Source organism: Podarcis raffonei, chromosome 1, assembly GCF_027172205.1.
Source record: "Podarcis raffonei isolate rPodRaf1 chromosome 1, rPodRaf1.pri, whole genome shotgun sequence".
Taxonomy (NCBI): Eukaryota; Metazoa; Chordata; class Lepidosauria; order Squamata; family Lacertidae; genus Podarcis; species Podarcis raffonei.
This window is the reverse complement of record NC_070602.1, coordinates 7,464,991-7,486,560: the sequence shown is the minus strand read 5'-3', so window position 1 is coordinate 7,486,560 and position 21,570 is coordinate 7,464,991. Positions and strand designations below refer to the sequence as shown.

At 45.5% G+C, this 21,570-nt stretch overlaps 1 protein-coding gene across 10 annotated transcripts in view; it reads left to right on the top strand.

The window, feature by feature from the left end:
* KTN1 (kinectin 1) overlaps nt 1–21,570 on the top strand; it is a 114,438-nt gene that overhangs the window by 43,146 nt on the left and 49,722 nt on the right. For all 10 annotated transcript variants that reach the window (XM_053395562.1, XM_053395396.1, XM_053394969.1 and 7 more), the window contains exons 5-17: nt 2,474–2,604; nt 3,803–3,919; nt 4,433–4,573; nt 5,727–5,833; nt 7,506–7,638; nt 10,646–10,733; nt 12,452–12,618; nt 14,162–14,230; nt 14,963–15,000; nt 16,465–16,555; nt 18,303–18,371; nt 20,286–20,323; nt 20,450–20,540. In XM_053395562.1, coding sequence (XP_053251537.1) covers nt 2,474–2,604; nt 3,803–3,919; nt 4,433–4,573; nt 5,727–5,833; nt 7,506–7,638; nt 10,646–10,733; nt 12,452–12,618; nt 14,162–14,230; nt 14,963–15,000; nt 16,465–16,555; nt 18,303–18,371; nt 20,286–20,323; nt 20,450–20,540 — 1,280 coding nt within the window. The remainder of the gene's footprint in view (nt 1–2,473; nt 2,605–3,802; nt 3,920–4,432; nt 4,574–5,726; nt 5,834–7,505; nt 7,639–10,645; nt 10,734–12,451; nt 12,619–14,161; nt 14,231–14,962; nt 15,001–16,464; nt 16,556–18,302; nt 18,372–20,285; nt 20,324–20,449; nt 20,541–21,570) is intronic.

Here is a 21,570-nt window from a genome sequence, read left to right as displayed (position 1 = left end):
ACAAATACAAGATGGGTGACACCTGGCTTGAGAGCAGTACATGTGAAAAGGATCTAGGAGTCTTGGTTGACCATAAACTTGACATGAGCCAACAGTGTGACGCGGCAGCTAAAAAAGCCAATGCAATTCTGGGCTGCATCAATAGGAGTATAGCATCTAGATCAAGGAAAGTAATAGTGCCACTGTATTCTGCTCTGGTCAGACCTCACCTGGAGTACTGTGTCCAGTTCTGGGCACCACAGTTCAAGAAGGACACTGACAAACTGGAACGTGTCCAGAGGAGGGCAACCAAAATGGTCAAAGGCCTGGAAACGATGCCTTATGAGGAACGGCTAAGGGAGCTGGGCATGTTTAGCCTGGAGAAGAGGAGGTTAAGGGGTGATATGATAGCCATGTTCAAATATATAAAAGGATGTCACATAGAGGAGGGAGAAAGGTTGTTTTCTGCTGCTCCAGAGAAGCGGACACGGAGCAATGGATCCAAACTACAAGAAAGAAGATTCCACCTAAACATTAGGAAGAACTTCCTGACAGTGAGAGCTGTTTGACAGTGGAATTTGCTGCCCAGGAGTGTGGTGGAGTCTCCTTCTTTGGAGGTCTTTAAGCAGAGGCTTGACAACCATATGTCAGGAGTGCTCTGATGGTGTTTCCTGCTTGGCAGGGGGTTGGACTCGATGGCCCTTGTGGTCTCTTCCAACTCTATGATTCTATGATTCTATGAATATGCCCTTGAACCTGCTTGCCTGGATGGGAGGGTAGAGGGGGTGGGTGTACCTAGGAACTAGCCTACTTCAGAAAGGTGAAATTTGCATCCATTGCCCCACCCACTTTTGCCTCTGGCCACGCCCACCTTCACATGCCCCCACCCTGGAAAGTCGCCCAGAAGAGAATGTGACTCTCGGCATGAAAATGGTTCTCCCCGCTTCTGAGTTAGCTGAATGCTGTAGCTATGAGAGACAAAGCAGGTTTCGCTGAAGGTTTTTACTACTGGTTAAATCAGTTTTCCCCAAACTTGGGTCTCCAGCTGTTTTTGGACTACAACTCCCATCATCCCTAGCTAGCAAAACCACTGGTCAGGGATGATGGTCCTGGAGACCCCAGTTTGGGAAACACTGGGTTAAATGGTACCAGAAGCACAATGTGACTACGTGAGCATTGGTGCGGGTGGCACATAATGTGGACTGTGTGCAGTCCTGCATGTTACAATTGCAGCAGGACATACTGGCCAATCTTTTTGGCACAGGATCCTTTTAGCAAGCAATGCGAATGAAGCAAAGCTTGTGTACACACACACACCTCTTGCAAAAGACCCTTGTGTGAACGGTAACAAATCAATGTGTCCTGCAGCAGTCATAACATGTGGCTGGCTCTGAAGCCTAGACCTGGCAAACGTGCACATTGGTAATCAGGCCACAGTTTTTTTGGTGTTGCCTCTGCTCTCCCTTCCCCTGCCCCACTCCCCATTCCTCTAGTCCGGCTTCCTTATGCTGTTGATACCATAATTTGCAACCTTACTATTATTATTGACATTTAATTTCAAGTACGCAAGGAAAACGGAACTTAGTGGCTGCACAGAAAAGAAAGATAAATAGCGGCCGATGGTTGTAGTTTTAGACATTCCCCATAATCTGTAGCCTTATCCAAATGTAGCTCATTCTTTTCCTGTGAGGCCTGGGATTTGCCGACCCAAATTAGAAACACTCCCCTCTGCAGATCAGTAACCTGCTTCTTGGGGGGGCATCAGAAAAGGTTTTTCCTGTCTTTACTGGGAGCTCTGAGGACATTTGCTTTGAGCCAAGTTTTCCCCTTGTCAGGGCTTGGTGATGTTTACATTGGGCTAGCCTCTTTGCTTAAGGTTGGATACTGCCTTGCTTTAGGGCAGAGGCCCGTGGTTGTTCCAGAGAGGGCATTATTGCGTTGCTCCAGCAGTAATCTGGGACTGACACAATCCTGCATGGATTTTTTAAAATTAGTTTTTATTAAATATTTTCCTGTGTTACAGTTAAACAGTTAAACAAGGAAAAGAATGAATAGCATCTCCACTGGCAATTCATAGTCTTTTCACAGTTTGTTTACAATTCAGTATGAGACACTATTGTAATAGACATTGTGCGGTAGAGGGAAAAGAGAGGGGAGGGAGATTTGGGGAGTTAAATGATATTTCGTTCTATTGCATGGTGTTTGTGCAGGGTTTTTTGGCTGGTTGCAGTGTGATTTGTTTGTATGTGTGAGGAGGGGAGTTGTTGGGTCACATTCTGTACCATAAAAGAACGCACTTCCCTGGTCCTAAATGGCTTGTTGGGTATGGAGAGCATGTTCTCTGATAATGGACCACAAATCAGGCTCCCTCAACCTGGTGTCCTCCAGAAGCTGTGGACTACAACTCCCATCATCCTGGCCAGCACAACGTTGAATTCCTCCCGTAACAAACATGCCCCTGTATGTTAAATGTTGCTGGTGGGTTTTATTGCAGAAAACTCTGAGGTAAAATTTAAGGACTTTCTCTTGGCTATGAAGAATATGATCTTCACAGAAGAGGAGGCCTTGAGTGTGGTGGAGCTGCTGAAGGAGAAATCGAATGTGATTCAGGATGTTCTGCAGAAAGTAAGTGCTACTTTGGGTCACAGCACTAGACTGGAAAGGAGGGTGTTGGGTTTGCTAGAGCACTTGAGGCTAACACTTCTGGGCAAGGACTGCTTCTGCGACCTATCAGTATTTCTAGTTTTAATCATGATTTTATACTGATGCTTTTACTGTCTTCTCTTATGCCATCCTGATAGAGTTACTGAAAGGTGGCCTAGGAGCCTTGCATACAAAATAAACACTAGAACAGAGACAGTCGTTCTCACACTACGTGCTTTGTGCCTTTTCTGACACTGGTGTCATAAGTATCGATCCTCAGAAGTTATTTTCTGAAGGTTCCCTCCTGTGGCACGGCTGCAAGGGAAGCTTTCTCTTCCATTTTTGACTAATGGCAGCTTGTCAGAAAACTGACAAACATAATAAAGATTAACCACAGTTTGTTGAAACAGCCGAGCTTCAAACCATGGGTTATGAAGCTGGTTTGTTTATAATAATAATAATAATAATAATAATAATAATAATAATAATAATAATTTATTATTTCTACCCTGCCCATCTGGCTGGGATTCCCCAGCCACTCTGGGCGGCTTTCAACAGAACATTAAAAACAGACATAAAAAACTTCCCCAAACAGGGCCAGACCATAGTTATGATTAGTCACTTTTTTGGGTTTGGATGTAATGCTAAACTGTAAGGTAAAGGTAAAGGGACCCCTGACCATTAGGTTCAGTCGTGGCCGACTCTGGGGTTGCGGCGCTCATCTCGCTTTATTGGCCGAGGGAGCCAGCGTACAGCTTCTGGGTCATGTGCCCAGCATGACTAAGCCGCTTCTGGCGAACCAGAGCAGCACATGGAAATGCTGTTTACCTTCCTGCAGGAGCGGTACCTATTTATCTACTTGCACTTTGACAGGCCTTCGAACTGCTAGGTTGGCAGGAGCAGGGACCAAGCAACAGGAGCTCACCCCATTCCGGGGATTCGAACTGCCGACCTTCTGATCGGCAAGTCCTAGGCTCAGTGGTTTAACCCACAGTGCCACCCGCGTCCCATATGCTAAACTGTAGTTGATTTTTAAAAAACCAAAAGCTATCTGTGGCTGTGCTAGAAGGGGAGAGGGGACATACGTGAGCCTGAGGCTCGAGGCTCATTCATGTCATGATAAGCTATAGTTCAACCTGGCCCTTCCTGCTTTTCATTGTTTTGCTCTTGGTTGTTGCAGGCCAGTAAGGGTGACTCGGCAGCAGCCCTGCATCAGCTTCAAGAAAAGGACAAACTGCTTGCTGCTGTGAAAGAAGAAGCTGCCACTGCAAAGGAGCAGTGCAAACAGCTCTCACAGGTACGGTGGCTCACAGGGCACGTAGGTAGGCCACTTTGGGTCTGTGATGTTTGGCTTCCTTTGCCATCTTTTCAGCAGGGGAGAAGGGAATGTAAATAAAATGCTACAATGGGGTAAGAAGAAGGCATCAGGGAAACGTGCATAACGGTCTCGACACTCTCCTAACCCCCATTCCTTTCTGCTTATAATCAACAAACTAAGTTTCATCTTTCTGCTCTCAGCTTCCATATTTAGCTCTATCATGATTTTTCCTTCTCCAGCTCTCCTCCTCTGAGTTGCCCAACCATTTAGTGCTCTTTAAAATGACCCCATTGCTTCCCATGCATCCCCCCTCTTCCTCCAAATCTCATTCCCAAAACTTGAAGGTTTTGGCTTAAAAACCTTACTCCTGTTCCTAATATTAAGAGAAAATGGTGTATAGATACCTGCTCTTTCTGTCATTCTGTCTTTGTCCATCCGTTGCATTTGTTGAAGTTTGCTTGTAGAAGTGAGGCATCATTTTTTCCCTCCTAGGAGCTAGTTTCAGAGAAGGAAAGAAGCAGCTTAGTGGCAGCAAAGCTGAGAGAAAAAATTGGCACCCTGGAAAAGGACCATGGAGTCTTTCAAAACAAGATCCATGTAGGCTACCAAGAAAACCAGCAGATGAAGATGAAGGTAAAAACTTCCCACTTCTGCTTGGCTGAGCAGATGCTTTGGGTGGTGACAATTCCTTTCACAGAGGACATTGCGTTTTGCTTGTCGAAGTGCCAGCGAGTGAAATTCAGTGTAGGATTTATATCTCTTCTGTGGAGCCTCTCAGGGGCATTTTCACTCTTGAGGCTTAAAATGGTTCCTGCTGCTTTGCAGTACTGATGCAGAAATGTTGCAGGTGCGCCTTCACAATGCAAAAGCCTTTCCTTGACATTAGCACAGAGCAGAAAGCGCACGAGGTGATTTTGGGCTGACTTTCCGTCTCATGTAAAAGCACCTCTGGAGGTGGGCTAAGAGGGCTCTGCAGGACATTTGGCCAGTCCCTGCACTGCATAATCTTGTGGTTTGTCTTCTAGGCCAAGATAGTACATAGATTTTATTAGGTATATATTTTAAAGCAGATTTTAATAGATGGAGGTGATTTTGTATAACCGTGCCTCTAAAAGTCGTGGAAGAAGAAGGGCAGTGAGGCATGTGGGCTGCTGGAATTCCACATCACTGGAAGTTCCCAGGCTCTTTTCTTCTCCCTGCCTCTCAGCTTCTGAGATTACATCAGACTTTGCCCTCACGCTTAAAAGTCTGCCTATGCCAGGGGTGGGGCGAAAGTAGATTAGAGTTTGCCGGTAGATCTCTGGCTGATTTGCAGATGATCATCAAGCACTTTTCTGATTTCCAGTTGTTTAATAGCAGTTGCAGCAGCACACCTTTTCATACCACTTAGGCTGCTGAAATAAAGCTAACAGGGGTGGACTTTGTCAAAGGATTAGGAGTTCAGCTCAGTGCAGTTCTGGGACTGCAAACCAATCACTAGGCTCAGAACCTGCTCAGAGACACCTTGTTCTTTCATTCTGTCTGTTAGTCTGTTGCACATGGCTCTGGTTCATAGATCTTGGGGTTCTAGGTTTTTTTGTGGTTTTTTAAAAGTAGATCTTACCAGCCTGAAGTCTACTCACAAGTGATCTACACAGCTTTAACAACTAGAATCTGCAATTCTTGGGATGCTAAACGATATATTCCTTTTAAAAATCTGTCTTGCATGAAATGCAGTCCTGCCTCTTTCTGAACTATTAGTCTGGTTTAAGGAAGTTGGCTGTTGCTTTTTCTTCTCCCTGTGTAGTTTCAGCAAGTTCGTGAGCAGATGGAGGCGGAGATTAATCGCCTGAAGCAAGAGAATGGTATCTTGAGAGACGCTGTCAGTACTTCCACCAACCAAATGGAAAGCAAGTACGCTACTGGTGATTCCACTAAAACATAAGTTTTGTAGCTTTTGCCCTAAAATTATGATTATGAAGTGCCTGGCGCAACGTGTTCTTGAAGGCTGTGGACTTTAGTTGTGCCTGATCTAGTGCTAGCTAAGGATACCTCCATTAGACCTATTGCAATGTATCAAGGAACTCAGGTTATTGAGGAAAAGGTTCCAGCCACATCATTTTGTATATTGGGCCGTGGTGGCTCATAGGATGATGATGTAGTTTTTACTTCACTGTCCCTGTAGATCTGGCCTCTTCTTCTTCTTTGCTTTTCCAAAATGTACAGAGGATCAGTCTGGTGTGAAGTCTGCTGGCACTCATCATTCATTAAAGGCTCAGTGTTAATTTTCTATTGTTTTAAGTCTTCTTCAGCTGTTATATCGGCACAGGGTCAGCGTTAGTTTGTTTTGTAATTTAGTGCCAAATAGGAAAGGTTTGGCATGAGAACTCGCTCTCCTAAGCAGATGGACTATGCTCACGTAGTGCTGATGACTATGGCAGTGGAAAGCTGGGATGCCAGAATGGGGCCGGGGAGTGGGTGGGTGTGGAGTTTGACCAACTTTAGCCAACTCTTTCACCCACCCACCCCTGTTAGCTTTCAAGAAACAGTAGCTTGGATGACAAGGGTCTTCACAAATGTTAGGGGTATGCATCCCCCTTAATTCAAGCAGTGGCACTGTTAATGCCATCAGGAGAGCATATGAAAACCTGGAACAGAGTGCCAGTCTTTTGTCTCTTGGTCATCTGTTGCTCATACAGTGGTACCTCGGTTTTCGAACACCTCCGTAGTTGAACGTTTTGGAACTCGGAACGCCGAAAACCCGGAAGTTAAATGCCTTGGATTTCAAACACGGCTCTGTAGTTGAACAGGAAATGTGGCTTCCATTTTGAGGCTTCCGTTTTGAGTTTCGGTTTTCGAACGTTTCAGAACTTGAATGGACTTTGGGAATGGATTACATTCGAAAACTGAGGTACCACTGTATTTATCTAACATAATGGCTGCCCAGGACTAGAGTTATATCTTCAGGAGTTTGTATGTTTCCTTCTGCTGAGTTAATGTACACTTTTTACTATTGGCCATGCTCTGTGGTTGGGCATGTGTGATCCTTTCTGTTCTCTCAAAGTCACCTGGGGGGCGGGTTGTGGAGGAGGGTGTCTTCCTTGAAAACTTGGCATGTGTGCTCCATACATCCTGTTTCTTACCTTTTGGTGAAATCTGTAGTTGCCACACATGTAGAAATTCATGCTCATGGGGTAACTCTGTGTGTGTGTGTGTGTGTGTGTGTGTGTGTGTGTGTAAGAGAGAGAGAATGGTACAAATTTTTCTCAGCTGTTTTTAATACTTGGAAGCATGAAGACATAGAACAGCAAAACTCACTTCAACAAAAGATTACTTCACTAGATTCTGTAGTTTATAACTGGGACCTCAATCTTATCAGTGAATGTGGAATTTTCACAGCAGAAGAATTGACCAGTTCCAATAATTTTATGATAGCATATTTCAGAGTAGGGTTTTTTTAAAGCACTCAAAATACTACCTTATGCTCAACTGCCAATAGCAACCGCCTGGCTTTCTGCAAATGCACATTCCCACTGCCAAATACTGCCTTGTAATGTGAAAAACAACCTTCTTTCTTTGTATCTAGACAGTCGTCAGAGCTCAATAAATTGCGCCAAGATTGTGCTAGGCTTGTGAATGAGTTGACAGAAAAGAACAACAAATTGCAGCAGGAGGAACTCCTTAAGAAGAATACAGAACAAGCTGTCAATCAACTAAAGGTGAGCTCCATCTTGCCTTCTGTGGTTGAGGTAACACCATCTGTCCCCAAACGTGCCTGTCAGACATGATCAAAGCTGCAAACAGAATTGTGGTTTCGCAAACCCTCTAGCTGGATAGTTAGCAAAAGGGTGCTACATTCTTATCTTTTTTTTTTTTATAAAATTTTTATTAATTTTTCAACATATATTATAAGACATTACAAACAAACAATACACAAACAAACAAACATATAAACATGTATAATTTCATTTTTTTTTCATATACCCAATTTCAACGACTTCCCCATGCCTCCCTTTTCTGCATCCCTGTTTTAAACTTTTTCAGCAACCCCTGATCTAAATTACTTATAATTCCCTTTCTTTAACCTTTTTTTCACTTATCCAATCATTTATCGCTGCAAATCTGCTATGCTTTACCCATAACATTTTAACACTCACTAATTTTACAACAGTTTTTAAGATAAAATTTAAATTTCTTCCAGTCTTCTTCCACCGTCTCTTTCCCTTGGTCACGGATTCTGCCCGTCATCTCCGCCAGTCCCATATAGTCGATCACCTTCGTCTGCCACTCTTCCAGCGTGGGTAGTTCTTGGGTGCTACATTCTTATCGTACAACCCTCATTTATTGGCAGAGGCAAAATGTGGACATAGCAAATATGTCCTAAATGCTGAGAAATCTGTGTGGACATTAGGAAAATGGAAGTTCTGTGACCCCTTCCTTCCTTGGCCAATCACTTGGCTACGTTCCAGACAGCATGAGGCTGTTGGCTTTGCTTGTGCAAGGTGTCCCTGAAAGGTCTTTCCTAAAGTTTGGGGGATCCCCTGCAAGAGCTTTTCAGGGTCTGTGAGAGGCTGCAGCTGTTCCATGGAGGATATGTTACCTTAACTGTATCTTCTACCTTACTTCTCTATTTCGGGGCTGGCAAACCTCCAGCCCATGAGCCAGGTTAGGCCTGATCCAGCTCCCACTTTCTCTTATGAAGCTATTTCCCCCAAAACTGTGCTGACCTACTCTACCCCAGACATCATTTGTGAGGTGCCCCTGGATCATCAGCCTGTGGGGAGCTCCCATCAAGCAGCTGATCCTTGCAGAAAGCAGCTTTTCCAGCCCTATTCTTGCCACTTGAGAAGTCTTGCCCTGTGCATTGTCCCATGGAGGTGGGGACAGATAAAAAGATCTGGCTCACTGGACCAGAAAGGTTTCCCACCCTTCCCTATGGAATCTCCATGTTAAGAGGTCAACAAAGGGCAGTTTGACCCCAAAGGGACTCATGGGCAAGCAATGTGCTGTTTGTCCAGACAGACAGAATATACAAGTGCTATATACTTTTCTTTTAATAAGTTACCAACTACAGAAGCTTTGTGACCTGTGCAATTGATGAGTTCCAGCAATAGATTTTAAAAAAAGCATTTTGTAGCCAAGTAGTAGACCCAGCCACCCACTACAGTGTCTTAACTGGATGTGGAGCCAGTACACCAAGGACACTTCTAAATCTAATAATTAGATCAAACTATAAATTATGTAAGTGTCCCAAATCTATTTTTCTGATTGGTTGTATGCAGGTAAGGGACTGATTGGTAGGTATAATTTTTCACCTTTGCTTTCAGTACGTAAGTGTTCCCAACCAGTTCACAATAAAAGAATAATATACTCTAGTTTCTTTTGAGGTGGCATCAATATAAATATATGAACAATGGGGTGTGTGGAAGAACCCGCATAAATCTGCAGGACCACAGGATGAAACAGCAGATGCAGTGGATTATAAGACAATAGAAAATACTTTTACACAGGAACTTAAAAGCTTTTTTAAAATAAAAAATGGAATAAAAAGGTCTTGACTTTGTGTAGGAATCAAAAGCAGGTGCCAGGTAAGCTTTCCTAGGAAGAACATCCCAATGTCTTAGGGAAAGCACCCGAAAAATACTACAGTCATACCTCAGGTTACAGCCGCTTTAGGTTGCATTTTTTCGGGTTACAGACCGCCGAAACCCAGAAGTACAGGAACAGGTTACTTCCGGGTTTCAGCAGTCACGCATGCACAGAAGTGCTAAATCGCGCTTCGTGCATGCGCCGAATCGCAACCCGCACGTTCACAGACGCGACGCTGCGGGTTGCGAACGTGCATCCCACACGGATCACGTTCGCAACCCGAGTGTCCACTGTGTTGTAATGTTGCTAGGACTAGCCAATCCCTCTACAGTTAACAATTTTGCAGTTAACAGCAATAATAAACTTGCCTAACTCATTATAAAATTATGTAAATGTTATGCTCAATGTCAGGACCACCTAGGGAGCAGGTGTCAAAGGGTGATTGGAAGAAACGATGAGAATCCATTAGTAATATTTAGAAGGGGTCCTTGGCTGACAATGTGAACTCGGGGTTACATTAAATGTAGAATCTGGATGCACTTGCTAAAGTAGTCTAGCAGTATGGACTGTTGGGGGGGTGTTAATTATTGTTTTCCTTCACACACCCTTGTGCTGAGTACAATAGCCACAGAGGGATGCTGGTAGACGTGCTGTGAAGTGCAAGGTTCACAGCAAGGTAGAGCAAGGTTCAGCACTGGGGGGTTGCTGGTGAATCCAAGCCAGTAGTTTACTGCTATGGAAGGTGAATGCCACTGCTATCTGCTCTTGGTTTCTGAATTCTTTGGCACTCCAAATGATGTGATCTGGGTATCTAGGGCAGATGAAGCCAGTTCATGCAAAAAGGCATCAGGTGGGATGTTTCATTCTCAGTCTCTCTCCCCCTTCTTGCACATTCATCTTGGGCTATCTGTTCCACTTTCATTACCCTGAATCACGTATTCAGAGGATGAAATAAAATTGTTAGGGTTGAGCACTCTTCCCTTAGCAAATGTTGGACTTGAGAGCTGCTCAGAAATGACAAAAGCAACAAGAGACATGTGAGGCTCTCTCTTTATCTTGGGTGTGTGTGTGTCTTTGAGAGGTGATGCAATAACATAATCAGAGATGTATATTGTTCTCTGTTCTCTTAACATCCAGGCGCAACTACAGGAAGCTGAGCGAAGATGGGAGGAAATGCAGAGCTATCTCAGGAAACGAACGGCAGAACATGAGGCAGCCCAGCAAGGTGCATTATTCAGTTTCCCCTATTATCCTTTTCCCATCAGTGGGAAGAAATCCCTCCACGGGATCCTGTAGAAGCCTCTTTAAAGATGTTGGGTTGCATCCGGTGGTGGCTTTGTGCTAGTGTCAGGGACTGGCTGGACTCGGAGGAGTGGTGGCTGGGTACTGAGGAGGGGGGACCGGGAGAAGCGGAGTTTGGAGACTGACTTGGAAGAAGTAGTCAGTGATCTGGGAGAGCCTGCAACGTCCAGAAGACAAGAGGCAGAGGCAGGAGAAGCTGCAGGATTGAAGAACGGGAGGAGGGAGAGAGAGGTCAGGCTGGTGTAGAAGCAGAAGCAGGTTATACTTGGGCATAGTCTGCCTGATTGGGTGGGGGAGATACATAAGCTGGGGTCGGGGTCAGGGCCTCTACATTGTGGCAGCTACCTTATTGGATGCACACCTAGGAGTACCTGAGATATGTAGGACTGGGAGGTATAAACCTTCTTTCTCCTTACATTTCCAGCACCTTTTTGATTTATACATTTTGGCTAGCTTACTCTAATGGTTATTGGGTTGCTCGTGCGTAAGTTGCCGCCACTCCTGGGTAGGTGGCCTGGTTAAACCTTTCCTGGCTGGACAGCCCCTCACTTCGTGGCTGCTCAGTCGCTGGCAGAATCCGACAGTGGGCGTTTCTTCAACCTTTTCCAACATAAAAGTTGTTTGGCGCCCAGTCTCCTCCTAGCCTCCCTGCGCGGAAGCCTTCTGCGCAGGGTGGGCGTGGGTAGCGGAGGACCTGTGCTCTCTCCGCTGGTGTCCAGTGAAGAGTCTCTGAGCCTGCTCTCCGCTTCCCCCATTGGCCCCCCTCCATCCCTGGTGTCGCGCTGAATTTCTTCCCCAACAGGAGACCTGCCTCTCTCCCTACTTGGCCCCTCTCCAGCATCGTTGTGGAGCCTCTCCTCCTCCTCTCGTTCCGATGGCAGTTCCCTGACACTTACATTTCAAGAATTCCCAAAACACAAAGTCTTACTTAATATATAACTTGTGCAACTCAATATCTCAAAGCCAAACACTCCAAATATTTCTGAAATAAGTCCATGAGAACAACTCTTTCTATGTGTACTTGTGCTGGTGCGATCCCAACAGAACTCTCAACAGTGAGATACCCAGATTTCAATCTCTGTTTCTTCTGGTCGGCCTGAAAAGGAACATTACAATGGCAATGCAGTTCTCCACTAAATAAGTCTGCTCCAACTTTAGAATGGCACTCTGCTCTTTTTTGAAAAGGCCTTTGTTGTTGTTCTCATGGACGTATTTCAGAAATACTTGGGACTGTACTGTTTAAAACAAGGGTGGTTAACCTCATTTCTGAAGAGGGCCACACTTCTTTGGAGTAAAGGGCTGTGGCTGCAGCCCGGTGGTGGGTGAACTTGCTTTAAAATGGCAAAAGCAGTGGAGGGCAAGGCAAGAGGAAGGGCCCTTGCCCCATTGATCCTCTACTTAGGGGCTTCCCAGAGGGATCTGGCTAACCACTGTGGGAAGCAGAATACTGGAAGAGTCGGACCCTTAGTACAATCCTGCAAGGCTGACATTTTATCTTACTTTTGTGGAGTGTGCACTCGGTAGCCAGCCTGGGTTTGTCGCCATCAGGTGCCCTTCAGTCCAGAGGGAGAAAAAAGTAAGCGTAACTTTTGCTAAGTCTTCACTTGCTTATCAGTCCCCATATTTTTCTTCTCGTGGCAGATGTGCAGAACAAGATTGTGGCTAAGGACAATGAGATCCAGAGTCTGCACAGCAAGCTCACTGATACGATGGTATCAAAGCAACAGCTGGAGCAAAGGATGATGCAGTTAATGGACGCAGAACAAAAGAGGGCGACGGCGGAGGATTCAATACAGAGGCAGCTTCAGGTATGGCTCTATCTCACCCACTCGATGCGCCTTCTAGTTTCTCGGGTTTTTCTTTACTACATCAGAGCGGTGGAACTCCTTTCTGCTTTACAGGCAGATAGCTTGTGTTTCCATGGTTAACCCATGTTGCTGTTCAGCCGTTCAGTCGTGTCCGACTCTTCGTGACCCCATGGACCAGAGCACGCCAGGCACTCCTGTCTTCCACTGCCTCCTGCAGTTTGGTCAAACTCATGCTGGTAGCTTCGAGAACTTTGTCCCACCACCTCAACCTCTGTCGTCCCCTTCTCCTTGTGCCCTCAATCTTTCCCAGCATCAGAGTCTTTTCCAGGCAGTCTTCTCTTCTCATGAGGTGGCCAAAGTACTGGAGCCTCAGCTTCAGGATCTGTCCTTCCAGTGAGCACTCAGGGCTGATTTCCTTAAGAATGGAGAGGTTTGATCTTCTTGCAGTCCATGGGACTCTCAAGAGTCTCCTCCAGCACCATAATTCAAAAGCATCAATTCTTCGGCGACCAGCCTTCTTTATGGTCCAGCTCTCACTTCCATACATCACTACTGGGAAATCCATAGCTTTTACTATGGTTTACTATGGTTAACCCATAGCAGTGCAGAAATCCAAGTGCACCTCCTGGCTTTGGGGGTATCCATGGCTGCTTCCTTCCAAGCTCAGCAAGATGCCTCCTGCAGGATCAGAACACCAGAGGTTCTGAGCTTGTGACAGATTCTGCGCTTTAGCATGCGTTCTGTTTCCACCTTCTAGAGACCATTCTAGTGACCGTTTCACTGGTCAAGCTATGTGCCACCCCCTCCAACAAAAGCTGTTTGCAGCAAACCTTAGCTAGGTGCTCTTTCCCCCCCACCCCTGTTTTATCATGAAGTGCAAGATGACACAACACCATCTACTTCTAACATCCCTATATCTTGCTAATCTAGTTTGAAGACATCATTGCAATGGCTTACAGACAACTGAATTCAACATAGGTGAACTTAAGTGGCAGTGGCAGCAGAGCGTAATGTTCCAGCCACCCAGCTGCTGGCTCAAAATATATATTTTCTAAATATATTTTCTAAATAAATGTTCTCTGCCTGAGTGAGGCCAGTTAAGGGGCAGGGGTAGGCTGGCCTTCCTGGGCAAGGTGTTCTCAAAAACACCAGGTGCCACCTGGTTGCTGTATGACCTGGAGGTATGTAGGTGACACGTTTTGAAAAGGGCTTGGGTGGAAACTACTCCTAAGGCAACATTAAACAATGCAATATTGGGTACAATGCCAATTATTCAGAATCCAGTTAGCATCCTTCAAACGGCTTATGATAGCTTCAGCAGCTTGGATTTTGCTTTCAATCTCTCCCTTTCTTTTTCTGTACCCACGATGCAGACTGGGGCAACTTCACGATACATCCCGGTTTAACCATTTAAGCAGAATAATCCTAGTGGGGCTGGGAGGAACAGTGCTGTGTTACCCTTTTTCCTGTACAAAGCCATTTCACAACAAAATGTTCCTAAAGGTGCTACTTGCTTGACTTTTTGCATCTCTTTTCCCAAAAGGAGCTGATGGAACAGAACGAGGCTTTAAAAGCTCAGCTTCAGAAGTTCCATTCCCAGATGGCAGTCCAGGTATGGAAGCATCGGAATGGCCCGTAGCTGTCATTGCCGCCTCTTCTTTCTCCTTTGCGTTCAGAGCTAATGCCAAGTACCTTCAAACTGAACTGGTGTGGCAAGGAATGCCAAGAGCAGCTCAGTGCCATAGTCTACGCTACGATGCCACACGGCACGTTCGTGCATTCATGTGGGGTGGAATTCAGCATCGCGGTATGACAAATGCTCCATCTGCACAAGCGTTTCCACTTGACAGAACAATCCCCCCTCTCCACCTCTCGCAGCCTCCTGACACCCTCTCTCGCTGCTGGGTGTCCTTGCAGAACTTGCTAGGTAAAGGCTGTACATGGTGCCTGGCAGAGTTTCATAGGTAAAAATTGATGGTGCCCCAAGGCTACAGTTGGGAATTTTGGGTAAGGTGATGAGACAAAGGCCACTGGGAAAAGGAGGGGGTTTGAAGGCAGGGAGATATGAAGAGCCCCTCTGTTCTTGGAGACCTGAAACAACTGTATCACGATTGCACAGTCAAGTCCTGGTTGGGCTTGCTTGGAGTAAGACTGGTGTTGAGCAGGGTGGCTCCACTTTTACCTAAAGAGATCCATTTACAATGGATTGAAGCCTCCTTTTCGATCTGATTTCTAGCTTTGAAATACAAAGCTTTCAAAGACCCTAAATGCCCCTAAACGTGGTGATGCCTGATCAAATGTTCAATTCAGAGTACCAATTTCATCTGCATCTTCTGTCTTTCAGAGTTCGGCATCAGCCCTTGCAGAAGAATTGCACAAGGTGTAAGTATTATTTCATTCCTGGGCTTGTTATTTGCTTTGGTGTGTAGGCACTTCAGTTATATAGAAGAGATTTTTCTTGGAGGAAATGTTGTCATTTCCAAAAACCGTACCCGCCATTGTTACTGATTCCCCTAAGAAGCCATAACCATCTTCCTAAGGATTTCCCCTCCGTGCTTAACATTTGCAGTACATTGTACTGTGTGTTGTTTTAGCAGGAGAAATTAACTCAGCCCCCTCATTTAAAAAAATAATAAAATAAAATACCCTCTTGTTGTAAGATTCAGTTGAGTGACCATGAGATTTCTGAGTGTGGTGGTGGGTGAGGCAGGCTGTGGGTGTGGTTAGAATAGTTCTTGTGTATGAAAGCTTTTTGTAGCCTGTTGCACAAAACCCCAAACCATGCATGAAACTGCCTTATATGAGATTCAGATTTTGGGTCCATCTCTGCTGGCTGCAGTGCTCTGATGAGCATCAGCTATCCTAGTATTCTGGCAGAGGGAGGTCTTTTATGGGAGTTTAGATTTTTAATTGGGTATCTGGCAGAAGCGCTTGAAGAGATTGTGGAGCAGGGCTGATGAGTCCAGTAAGAAGAGACTCCTGGGGAGAATCGTGAGGAGAGTGCTGATTTCTTTTTTACAAAAATACTCCAGCTCTGGTTCTCCGTTTGCATTGATCTTCTTTCTTTCCTCACATTTGTATGATTAACTTCCCTGTTGCAATATGTTAACCTGACACCACTTCAGTTATGCAACGTGGTAGGTGAGGTTCGGCCCTGAGCAGAGGCCAGTGGTTCAGAGGGGAAGCTCAAGTTTTTTGGGGCAGGTTAGTCAGACCTGCCTTGCTTTTTGCCCTCTGCCCTGTGAGAAGGAAGGTCAGAAGCAGAGACTAAGAGAAATGGGGTCACAATGACATCAGAGGCTCCACTAAAGTCACCATAGGACACTGTCCTATGAGCTGCCCTGCTTCCGCAGCGGCCTTGAGCTTCTGCTCTTGACAGTGGAAATAGGGCATGTGCTGATAGGGAACCATCGCCATGGATTGACTCTCTGCTCTCTGGCTCTGCTGGTTTTGGTGAGCTGTTTGTTTTCCTGGGAACTGTCTTGACCTCTCACTAAAGTATTCTGCATTGCGGATTGCTAATATCTCCTCCCGCCCCAACATACATCAGTATTAGGTTCTGTAGCAGTCCTTAAAGGACTGGATCTTGCGGTAGCATCACCCTGGTCATCAGAAGCCGAAGTGCAGAATTTTGGACAAGTCATGCTGGGTGTGCAGCTGCAAGCTGTGTGCATTTTCTTTTCGTTGACGGAGGCCCTGCTGCTTGCATTTCTAAAACCAAGAACTTACTGATCGTCAACTGCGGTTGAGCAGATTCTCATTACCTCTTTGTCGGCTCTGCTTGTTGTGATGATACATTGCTAATGGAGAGATGCCCTTTCATTTTGTTTGTCTTTTTTATTGCAGGATTGCAGAAAAGGATAAACAGATAAACCAGGCTGAGGACTCGTTAGCCAACGAACGCATCAAGCTAACCAGCAAGGAGGAGGATCTCATGGTATAGCAAAAGCTCAAGTGTTGCGTGTGAAAAGTGGAGGCTTTGATGATTATTATTTCATTTCTATACTGCCCTTCATCCGAAGATCACAGGATGGTTTCCACATACCACACCCCACACCCCCCGAAAAAATAGTTGTTATTGAACCTGATGTAGCGTGTATTTTAATCCTGGCACGGTAGATTAAAATAGTGGCTGCAAAGATGTTATATATTTATCTGAATAAGCTGTTTGCCTTCCATGCAAAAAGGAGACCATCTTGCTCCTTCCTCTCCCTTTGCCAAACACCACAGACATTGTGACTGAGTTGTGGTGGGGTATGGCTTTTCTCCTTTCCCTTCTGTGCTTGCACATCTCAGTCTTGCGGTTTTCAGCAAGGCAAGAAGTGGCCAGAGGCAATTGCCTGCACTTGCTGCTGGTTCTTCTTTGGTTCCGAGACTCCCAACATTTCCTACTCCCTTGCTTCCAAGGGCAGAGATTTGCCCGAGCAAGTGCAACTGAAGTGATGAAGAGGAACAAGTTGCAGCAGATCTAAGATGGCTGGAGCAAACCTCTCCTAAACTGTCCCAGTTTGACCTGTTTCCTCTGAGGTTGTAGTACCTCCTAGTCCTCAGCCTCAAAAGTCAGATCATACCTGTGGTGTGAAGTGGGGCAGGCTGGGAAATTGCCGTTTGCAAGTGCACAGGTGGAATGGGTATTGCAAGGGCACCAAAGGAAACGCATGCAGGGAGAACTAAGATCTGTGGCAGCAGCAACCCTGCAAGCTCAAAGATCTCTTGGGAACTCAGCAAGCCCTTCCAAACTCCAGAAATCCCTCTTTGCCCTCCCCTGCAAAGGGGAGTAGCAGAATGAGGTGGTTGAAGCCTGGGGAGATGATCTGTGCCCCTGCAGAGGGATATGTTGTTTTTGAATGCTTCCTCGTGGTGTTAAGTTATTGTATTTTTAATATTTTGTTGGACGCTGCCCAGAGTGGCTGGGGAAACACAGCCAGATGGGCGGGGTATAAATAATAATTTTATCATCATCATCAACTCCCTGCATGTGTAAATGAACAAACAATCTTGCACATTGGAGCAAGCCCATCTTGTTCCCTTCTGGGCTAGTTTTCCGGAGGGTGTCCTATTTGTTTTTTGACATGCAAGGGAGCATTCAGATATATTTGGTCTGTGATCTGAAGCAGTACAGAGCATTCTACGGTCTCATTTTCTCACTTGTTAGCTCGCTTGGGCAAGCTTTGAATGTTAAGACAGCAGGTGGTCTTCAAGCTAGCATGGAAAAATTGAGAAATAGGTATACAAGCAGAATTGCTTGCCCTCCATCTTTTCTAGATTTTGAAATCTAAGAACTGGGAATATATTTTGTGGTTAGGATTTATTGGTCATCTGTCTACAGAAGAAATAAATAACTAAAGTGGTCTTTCTTAAAAATATATACATATTTGAGGGATGCACTAAAAGTTGCATCGAGTTCGCTGTTTTTAAACTGTGTGAAATAAACAAGTAGCAGCACAACTGCAGAAATCTGCCCAATGTTGGGAAAGTAGGGGAGAAGATGTGATTTTTAACCTGCCTGTGGAAGGAGATGAGATGAGGCTGTTTCTTAGCAGGTACATGGAATATATGTTTTGATTGCTTCAGATGAGGAGCTCAAACTGAGATTGGTGCAGTTGAAAATGTAGAATTGGTCTTCATGGCTGGGACTTTCTGGCCGCACCCTGTAATGTGAAACCTGTTTCTCCCCTCTCCAGGTTGTACAGAACATGAACATGTCCCTCAAAGCAGAAGTGCAGAAGTTGCAGGCGCTCACCAACGAGCAGGTTAACAAACCCATAATCATATCTTGACGTACTGTGTTCTGCCATTCCACTGACAATACTTGAGTATTATTTGTGCTGAGTAATATTTGTGCTTTAGCACAAGTTAAGGAAAACCGGCTCCAAATGTAAAAGGTGGGATCATTCAGTGCCACTTGGGAATGATCTAAACTCAAAAGTACTTAAGGTGTGCTCAGTTAGAAGCACCTCAAGGGTGTGAGTTACATCTCTTATCTGCTGTTCTTTGCACAAAATCTTGAAAAGAAAAGCTTTGGCTCACAGCTGGCCTCACACATGGAAGCCCCTTTTCCCCTGCAGTCAGAAACTTTGAGGCTGGTTAGAGTTGATCGTTAGTGATAGGGGCATTTCGCACATGCTCTAGAGCCGTAGCTCACATTTTGTGCTGCACATTCAGCCCAAATGTGTACCTAAGCATAGTATATAAATGCAACAATTCTTTATCCAGGCTAGGCCTACATTCTGCTTACCTAAACTTCTTAAACAAGAGCTACTGGTTTTTGACTACCTGGAAAAATCTAGTGATTTCTGTTGCTTAGGATGATCCACCTTTGCCCTGGACCCTCCTCTTCCTCAATTCCAAACATCTGCACAATTTTTTGTTCTGTAATTAATCCACTGCTACTGCTAACAAGTTGTGATAAGAAGTCGTGCTTGCCCTGCCTAAACAGATGAGACAATTTGAGATCTAGGACTTTCGAGGAAAACGTGAAGGAAACAGTTGACTATTTAGTCAAGAAAACAAAAAGCAGGAGTGGAGAAAATCTAGCCCTCCGTATGTTGCTAGACTTCAGTTCCCATCAGTCTCAGCCAGAATGGCCAGTAGTCAGGAATGATGGGAGTTGTAGTTCGGCGACATTTGGAGGGCATCTCCTTCCCCACCCTTGAAATAAAGTGTTGCACAATGGGAGACTCTTGTTCTCTGTCCTTGTGGGCTTGAACAGAGGATGGTTCATGCTAAGGCCACGTGTAGCAGACTAAGGAGACCCAGGTCTAGATCATCTCTCTGCCCTGGAGCACGCTGAGCGATGGCGCATCTCTCACTGTTTCTCAGCCAAAAATAACTTGCAAGGTTACACATACTTTCCATCACAGTTGTGCTTGCTGCGTCTGGCGCACAGAGTATAAAAGACAAATGTGCTCCTCATTCACCTATGGGCATGTGCCGGTGAGCTGCAGCCCAGTCGGGTTCCAAGCACATGTCTTACTGATGCTAAAGGGCATGTGTCTTATCATTCATGCTTTCACATCTTTGCAGACAGAATCTGCGTTAACTGCAGCAAATGCAAGTGCCGTACAAAGCGTTGAGGAATTAAGCACCTGTTTGTGGATTGTTTCATTGCAGGCGGAAGTTTTACTGTGTTCATGGCTTCAGCCTGCTTTGAAGCTCCTCCAGCTTAAGGGGGAAAGCCTCCTTTTTCTAGATTGCGGCTTGAAGGCATTTTCATAATATCAGAGTAATGGAGTTGGTGCCCCCACACTGGAATGACTCTCTGCCCGTTCGTGGGCAGATATTTTCTTCCCCGCCCCCCCAGCTCTGTGGCATTTCCTTTAATGCAGGCATATACATCATTATCCAGAGCAACGGTGCCCTGAGCATTTTCACTTCCTAACCTGTTACCTAATATAAAGTGCTTTCTTTCCTAGATTTGAAAGCATCGCTGCAGAGCACAGTCTGATGAGCAGATTACTGAGCATGTGGCGGTGCCTTTTTCAGAGATGTGCAAAACATGTGCTTCCCCACCCCTTTTTTTTTGCTTGTGGCAGAAAATGAGAGGCGCAGCAAGAAGCTAAATTTCATGGGCTCAATCTTGGCTTTTTAATGTTGGATGCAGCCGTGTTTGCTGACTCTTGCTCGGATGCAACACACTAAATAGTGCTAATCCTCTTTCTATCTAGGCCGCTGCTGCGCATGAGCTGGAAAGGATGCAGAAAAGGTAAATAAAGAGTGCCATCTGATAAGCCATTGTTCTTTGGTTGTTATGTGCTTGCTTTGGAGTGGGCTGGGCCTTGTAAGCGGGTGTGTGTGTGTTTTCTTTTTAACCTTTTGCCCTGTTTTTCAGTACTCAGGCCAGAGATGAAAAAATCAGAGCACTGGAGGAGCAGCTTCAGGGACACCATGCCAAAGCTTCAAGTGCAAAAGAGGAACTTCAGGTAGTGTGTGTGTGTGTGCGCGCGCGCATTGCCTAGAGCAGTCTTACTCACAACAGGACAGCTGACAGCTTGGCAGCAGGACTAGAAAGGGCACAGGAAAAGGTGCTGGATGGTAGTGTAGCAGCACAGCATCCCAAAAACAAATGGAGATGCGGCTTGAAAAAAATTGCTGTCAGTGATGCAGGGAAGAGAAGTGAGGTGTCTCATCACAAAATTGTGGCTCAGCATGAAGCGAGCAGAGGGGCACTGCAGTGTCTATTCAGACCCCAGTGCTAAGGAGCTTCTGAAATGAGTGGGGATTTCAATATGAACAAAAGTATGCACTCATACTTAGCGTCTCTTCCCCCCCCCCCATGCTTTTACTCCAGATCAACTGTTGTTCCTTATTTTTATTTTTAATCAGGGGACTTGAGGTCTAAACCACATGTTACGATATTCAGTATTTTTTAAAGTGTGCTTAAACTGAACTCTTTTATTTGGGGGGAAAGTAGCTGCAGGACATGTGATCTAGAATATGCTCTGATCCAGATCAAGCTTGCAGGGTTCCCTGCTGGAGAATGATCATACCCAGAGGTGTTGTTCACAGCAGTGCTACTAATAGAGGCAAGGTTTTCTCCCAAATGCTAGATTTGCTTCCACTTGCTAGACCTTTAGGGTGGTTTTTTGGGGGGGGTCCTAGTCTACCCCCTTCCCTGGTTCCCTAGTTTATTCTAGTTCTTCCTTTGAGCAGCCTTCCCTTCCAGCTCGATGCTGTTGAAATGTGATCTCCTGCATTCAGGAAGAAGGGCCAGAGCTCAGTGGGGGATCATCTGTTTGACATTCAGAAGGTCCTTGCTTCAATTCCTGGCATCTGCAGGTCCAGCACCTTCCTTCCCCTTCAGAAGCAGCTCTCCAGGAGTTCGGAAGTGCAAGCAATACTGAGCTAGACGAACCCAGTGGTCTGATTTGCCATAAGGCATATGTTCAGTGTCTCTTCCCACCCCACCCCCCAAGATCAGATTTGTACTTCCTCCCCTTATTCCTTCTGCTC